The sequence below is a fragment of the Carcharodon carcharias genome, chromosome 3 (assembly GCF_017639515.1).
Source record: "Carcharodon carcharias isolate sCarCar2 chromosome 3, sCarCar2.pri, whole genome shotgun sequence".
NCBI lineage: Eukaryota > Metazoa > Chordata > Chondrichthyes > Lamniformes > Lamnidae > Carcharodon > Carcharodon carcharias.
This window is the reverse complement of record NC_054469.1, coordinates 25,027,197-25,034,081: the sequence shown is the minus strand read 5'-3', so window position 1 is coordinate 25,034,081 and position 6,885 is coordinate 25,027,197. Positions and strand designations below refer to the sequence as shown.

Here is a 6,885-nt window from a genome sequence, read left to right as displayed (position 1 = left end):
CTTCTGCACTGTGTGATTCTGAGTTTTTTGAAAGAAACCTGGTCAAAGTCCCTTTTCTCCTGGGTACTGGAAGTAGAGGCACACAATTGGTCATTTCGGTGAGAAAATTAAACATTTAAATTAATGGGAAGGCCTGCTGAGTGGTGGGGCTTGATAATTTACGCACTGCTCCCATCCTAGTGGTAACAAAAGGTAAATTAACAAGTACAAGCTTCTTTTTATTGATGCCAATGAACCCGATCTTCATGAGTTTTATTCTCAATGGATACTTGTACGTGCACAAGTTTCTTGGATTTTATGAAATTACAATCGAGTTCTCATTGCTTAAGAGAAGATTGAGCCTTTTCAAAAACCTCCTTTCGAATCTTTGGATAAGTGGGATGACTTTTCAGTACCTGAAAAATGGTAAGGTAAAACAATCAAGAACAAATGGCCTATACATACAACATTACATGCAAGATTTATAGAGCTGACTGAATAGGATTCCCAACCGTACGGTTTTGGGAAGGCGTCCACTGGAATGGGCAACTGGCCTCCCAAGCTCTGCTGCTGGTAATTCAGGAGGCTTATTCAATGATTTTTATATTTCACAGGCTGTAGTAAATTGTTTTAGAAAAAGAAACTCTCTTGTACTACATCAGAAGACAGGAGTAGGTTATTTCGCTCCTTGAGCCTGTTCCACCAGTCAGTGTGATTATAGCTGATCTGTGATCAAATACCACATACCTGCCTTTGTCCTTTCCCTCAAACCGTTGGTTAACAAGTCTATCAATCTCAACCATCAGATGTAGTTTCTCTCTATCTACCTAATCAGTTCCTCTCAATATCTTAATCTTTGATCGAATCACCATTTAACTTTTCAGTTCTAAGGAAAGTAACCTGAGTTTGCGTACAGTAATATCACCTCTTAATTTAACCCTTGGAGGCCACATACATTTTTATTAAAAAAGGAGCAAAACCCAACTCCATCTTTTTTTTTAGTAAATATAATATTTTAGTTTAAAACCTCTTGACATAATACAAACCTTGTGACAAATGTCGATTGCATGCACGTACATTTTTGCTTTCAAGTAATTGAAAGCGAGTTTGTAACCTACACAGAAAAAAAAGAGATGTATAGAGTTAAAGAGGCTATTAGGATTCACATATCCTCCATTCAAACGTACAAAAATCTAAGCAACTGAGAAATGAGTAGATTGGTATACCTGTCACCCTAAACTCATTTCAAAGTTTCTTTCCTTAGTCAACAGTAAGGGTTCTCCTTTTTTATTCTTGAACTGAGTGGCTTGCTAGGCCTTTTCAGTGGGCAGTTAAGGGTCAACCACATTGCTGTGGGTCTGGAGTCACATGTAGGCCAGACTGCAGATGTCCTTCCCTAAAGGACATTATTGAACCGGATGGGTTTTTAGGACAATCAACGATAGTGATCATGGTCACCATTACTATCTTTATATTCCAAATTTATTAATTGAATTCAAATTCCACCAGCTGCCATATCTACAGAGTGTAAGCCTCAGTCTCTGGATTACCAGTCCAGTGACAGTACCATTATGCCACCATCTCCCCTTTATGGCTTACACCCATACAGACAACCTATTCATCTACAGTGCAAATCTGGCTGTAATTAGGCCAACGTAGCCACTCACTACCAGAAACCAAAAGGATAGTGTGTTGTAAGAAATGAAAAATGTCACGTTGGTGCAGTGTAGGGGGATTATCTGAGGAACATTGTTGGAGTACAGGAGATGGGAGTTTTTTAAGTTTTGCAACTAGTTGTTCTGTAGTTGAGTGTGACCGATGTTGATACCTGGCGCAAAAACTGAATAAAAGGCTTTCCCTTCACACTCAAATAGCCAACATCACAACTCAAAATATCACCAAAGAAAGTCATCAGAGGTTAAGAAGAAAACATGAAGAACTAAAAATGACCTCTCCGCGAAGCATTTGCAAACCGGACTCTTACATCTATCTTCAGGGACACAATTTACTGGTGAGCTTCTGAACACAGCCATGAATCTCAACTGGGGGTCAGAAGTCTGCAACGTGGGGAAACAGCCATTCATCTGTGATTTTCTCTAAATTGGCCAATTAATGGCTAGAGGAAAGGCTTTGCTGTCCAATTAAGGATGGTAAATGTGCTCTTGAAGGTGGAGGACTATCTTCAGCTGCCTCATCAATGACCTTCCTTCCATTATAAGGTCAGAAGTGGGGATGTTCGCTGATTATTGCACAATGTTCAGCAACATTCATGACTCCTCAGATACTGAAGCAGTCCATGTCCAAATGCAGCAAGACCTGGACAATATCCAAGCTTGAGCTGACAAACAGCAAGTAACATTCGCGCCACATAAGTGCCAGGCAATGACCATCTCCAACAAGAGAGAATCTAACTATGGCCCCTTGACATTCAATGGTATTACTAACAATGAACCCCCCACTATTAACATCCTGGAGATTACCATTAACCAGAACCTGCATTGGACTAGCCATATAAGTACAGTGGCTACAGGAGCAGGTCAGAGGCAAGAACCCTAGGAATGAGTGACTCATTCCTGACTCCTCAAAGCCTGTCCACCATCTACAAGGCACAAGTTAGGAGTGTGATGGAATATGCTGCGCTTGCCTGGATGAGTGCAGCTCTAACAACATTCAAGAAGCTCGACAGCATACAGGACAAAGCGGCCTGCTTGATTGGCACCCCTTCCACAAACATTCACTCCCTCCATCACCGATGAACAGCGGCAGCACTGTGCACCATCTACAAGATGTACTGCAGAAACTCACCAAGGCTCCTTAGGCAGCACCTTCCAAACCCACAACTATTACCATCTAGAAGAACTAGGGCAGCAGATAACCTGGGAACATCACCATCTGGAAGATCCCCTCCAAGCCACTCAATTTCCTGACTTGGAAATATATCGCCGTTCCTTCACAGTTGCTGGGTCAAAATCCTGGAACTCCCTCCGTAAAAGCACTCTGGGTGTACCAATGCCACAAGGACTGCAGCAGTTCAAGAAGGCAGCTCACCAGCAGCTTCTCAAGGGCAGTTAGAGATGGGCAATAAATGGTGGCCCAGCCAGTGACACCCACATCCCAAAAATGAATTAGAAAAGGGTCGTCCTTGAAAACAGCGGCAGGATTCCATGGCAGGTAAGTGTGGGATTGGGCACTGGATGGAGGCTGCAAGCCAATCTCTCCATCTCTGATGGATCTGTTACACTGCAGCCCTGCCAGCTGGGCTGCCTGCTCCTCGAAATCTGTCAGTCCTTTCAACTGTGGTTGACCCCCTTCCGTCTTCTCCCCTCACTCCGATTATGGCTGTGCCATCTCTCCCACCTTCTTTCTAATTTAAAATTGAAAACAGACCTTTGCAGCTGGACAGGACCGTGCATGTGGGATAGCCCCTCCACATGCAGCCCGTGGCTACTTCTGAACACAATCAGGGCGGAAGCGCCTCTGAAACCGCCTGGAGTGCTGCCCCCCTACTGGTCTGCTGCACAGAGGCCATCTCTTCTCAGCTGTTCTGCCCTGCCACCTGGGGAGACCTTTTTATTGGCTCAGTTGGCTACCCGTTGCTTCTGGGTAGGCACAAATGCTGCCACCTTGCCCCACCTCCAGGAAAATGGCCCAGGAGGGGGTTGGAGCAAGTGAACCCAAATGTGAATAAATGCAAAACACTGCAGATGCTGGAAATCTGAAGTAAAGACAGAAAATGCTGGAAAAGCTCAACAGGTCTGGCAGCAAACTGTGGAGGGAGAAATAGAGTTAACATTTCGAGTCTAATGTGACTCTTCTTCGAAACTGGCCTGGCCTCGAGAGCTGCCGGTTAATCCCAGCAGCGCCAGAACACAGTAGTGGCCACTGCTGGGTCTACAAGGGTTCCCAAGAAGAACTGAAGATAGCTCAAGGTAAGTCTACGACTTTTGGGCAGACACGTTTTCATGACCCTAGATAGGAAAAGGAAAGGAGGTGTCAGGTCTTAGAGGCCAGGTGGTGAGGCACAAAAGGGGGCATCTTAGTGGGGGTACCCTCAATGGGCACAGAGGACCCCTCCAAAGGAGGTATACCCTCTACTTCCTGCCCACCCTTAGCTCGTGCAGGGAAACCTCCCAAGCTGGTCACCTTCCTTCTGCCCTCTCCAGTGGATATATTTACACCACCGCCATAAAGGGGAGACGGTTGTGTAAATATTTTAGTGGCGAAGGCAGACTGAGTTCCTTAAGTGGCCATTAACTGACCACTTAATAGGCGGCCAGGCTGCCTGGCGCTTTGCACACCCTCCCCATCATCGCAGTGTGGGAACAGGTTGGGTATGGGCAGGAAAACAGTGGGCTGGACACCCACTTTATTTTACATACACCCTCACCTGCAAATATCCTGGCTGGGGTGCGGGGCATAAAATTCATGCCACAGTTTCAGAATAAGAGATTAAGACAGATTAAGACAGAGATGAAGAGGAATTTCATCTCTCAGGGGGTCATTAATCTTTGAAATTCTCTTTATTTTATTCTTTCACAGGATGTCCATGTACAAATGCAGAAAAAGCTGGACAATATTCAGGCTTGGAGGTAGCAAGTAACATTCGTGCCAGGCAGTGACCATCTCCAACAACAGAGATTCTAACCATCGCCCCTTGACATTCAATGGCATTATCATCATTGAATCCCCCACTATCAACATCCTGGGGGTTACCATTGACCAGAAACTGAACTGGACTAGCCATGTAAATTCTGTGTCTACAAGTTCAGGTCAGAGGCTAGGAATCCTGCAGCGAGGAACTCATTTCCTGACTCCCCAAAGCCTGTCCACCATCTACAAGGCACAAGTCAGGAGTGTGATGGAATATTCTCCACTTGCCTGGATGACTGCAGCTCCCATAACACTCAAGAAGCTTGACACCATCCAGGACAAAGTAGCCCACTTGAATGGCACCACTTCCACAAACATTCACTCCCTCCACTACCAACGAACAGTGGTAGCAGTGTATACCATCTACAAGATGCACTGCAGAAACTCACCAAGGCTCCTTAGACAGCACCTTCCAAACCGATAACCACTACCATCTAGAAGGACAAGGGCAGCAGACACATGGGAACACCACCACCTGGAAATTCCCCTCCAAGCCACTCAATATCCTGACTTGGAAATATATCATTGTTCTTTCACTGTCGCTGGGTCAAAATCCTGGAGCTCCCTCCCTAACAGCACCTTGGGTGTACTTATACCAGAGACTGCAGCTGTTCAAAAAGGCAGTTCACCAGCCCCTTCTCAAGGGCAATTAGGGATGGGTAATAAATGCTGGCCTACATCCCACAAATGATTTTTTTTTAAATGTGGGCATCGCTGGCTAGGCCAGCATTTATTGCCCATCCCTAATTGCCCTTTTGAAGGTGGCTATGAGTCACCTTCTTGAACCAGTACAGTCCATCTGTTGTAGGTACACCCACAGTGCTGTTCAGAAAGGAGTTCCAGGATCTACCCCAGAGAGCAGTGGAGGCTGAGTCATTGAATATATTCAAAACTGAGTTAGACAGATTTTTGATCTACAAGGGAATCAAGGGTTACAGGATGCAGAAAGGAAAATGGAGTTAAGGCCACAATCAGAGCAGCCATGACTTTATTGAATGGCAGAGCAGGCTTGAGAGGCCAAATGGCTTAATCCTGTTCCTATTTCTTACATTCATGTTCATATATGGCCCCTCAAGCCTGTGCTGCTAATAAGATCACAGCTGACCTTTTTGTTGTGTTGTGACATTCTTTCTCTTAGAACTGAATACAATTCGGAAAACCAATCAGGAAACCTGCCGGAAACCAGATTTAGGGATCTGGAAAACTAGAATTCCAATTTCTTAAACCAAATCCCATCGTTTAAATTTCCTGCAACGTACCCAGTCCTGATTTCTCACGATATTATCGATATCCTCCGTCTTACTAATTTAAAGTTGCCCATTAACAACTGGAGATGTATGAGCTTACCAATAGCAGGGTTTGCCTCATTGCTGCACTTCCAGGCCAATTTGTAGTTTGTAACTGCATCCATGTAGGACTGCTCTTTCTCCATGATAAACCCTAGGTATTCATATGCCTTACAACAAGACTAGACAGATTAAAAAAAAGAAACCGAGGGAAATTTGTTTACAACCAATTTAAAGAAGCAAATAAATAATTCACATTTCACAACCTTTGGAGTTTATGTATTGTGATGCACAAGGTATTACGTGGGACAGGCTGGATAGACTAGAGGATCTTTGCTTCTCCATCATTTTTCACATGTTTACAAATAATAGTAAGCAAGATTTTTTCAACATATGAGTGAAATGAACCGTAAATCCAGCTGATTCATGGTAAGTTGTCAAAGAAAATCATATTCAAGCCAGGAGTTTTCTGCTGCTAATCGACGGACAAGCATATTTCTTGATTACAACAAGTACTGGTTACATAATATGGAACCACGAATCAAGTTTTATCTTGGTGAATGAATACTTTTGTTTTGTATAATAAGTGGCATACAGGGTGAAGCAGAAGGAAACAAATAAAGACAGATATGATGCTGAAGGGGATGGGAAGCATAGAAAGGTTTGGAGAAACTTTATTATTATTATTCATTCATGGAATGTGGGCTTTGCTGGTTGGGCCAGCATTTATTGCCCATCCCTAGTTGCCCTTGAGAAGGTGGTAGTAAGCTGACTTCTTGAACTGCTGCAGTCCATGGGGTGTAGGTACACCCACATAGATTGCTAGAAATCACTCTCCCTATGGTTGCTCCAGTAATAGTTTTAAAACTTTTGTGTTAAGGGAAAGGGACTCTGAGTAATGTCGCCATCCTCCAGCAGCAAAAGAAGATGTATGCAGAGTTTTTGTAACTGAAGTGGAAGTGGCTAATGC

The 6,885-nt window shown here is 44.1% G+C and overlaps 1 protein-coding gene across 1 annotated transcript in view; it reads right to left on the bottom strand.

Annotated features, from left to right (window-relative positions):
• Positions 1-317: 317 nt before the first annotated feature.
• The window catches only part of LOC121275977 (tetratricopeptide repeat protein 21B-like), a 117,680-nt gene continuing 111,112 nt past the window's right edge, over positions 318-6,885 (bottom strand). The window contains exons 28-30 of the mRNA XM_041183921.1: positions 5,977-6,097; positions 1,026-1,093; positions 318-395 (exon numbers count right to left, since the gene is read on the bottom strand). Coding sequence (XP_041039855.1) covers positions 318-395; positions 1,026-1,093; positions 5,977-6,097 — 267 coding nt within the window. The remainder of the gene's footprint in view (positions 396-1,025; positions 1,094-5,976; positions 6,098-6,885) is intronic.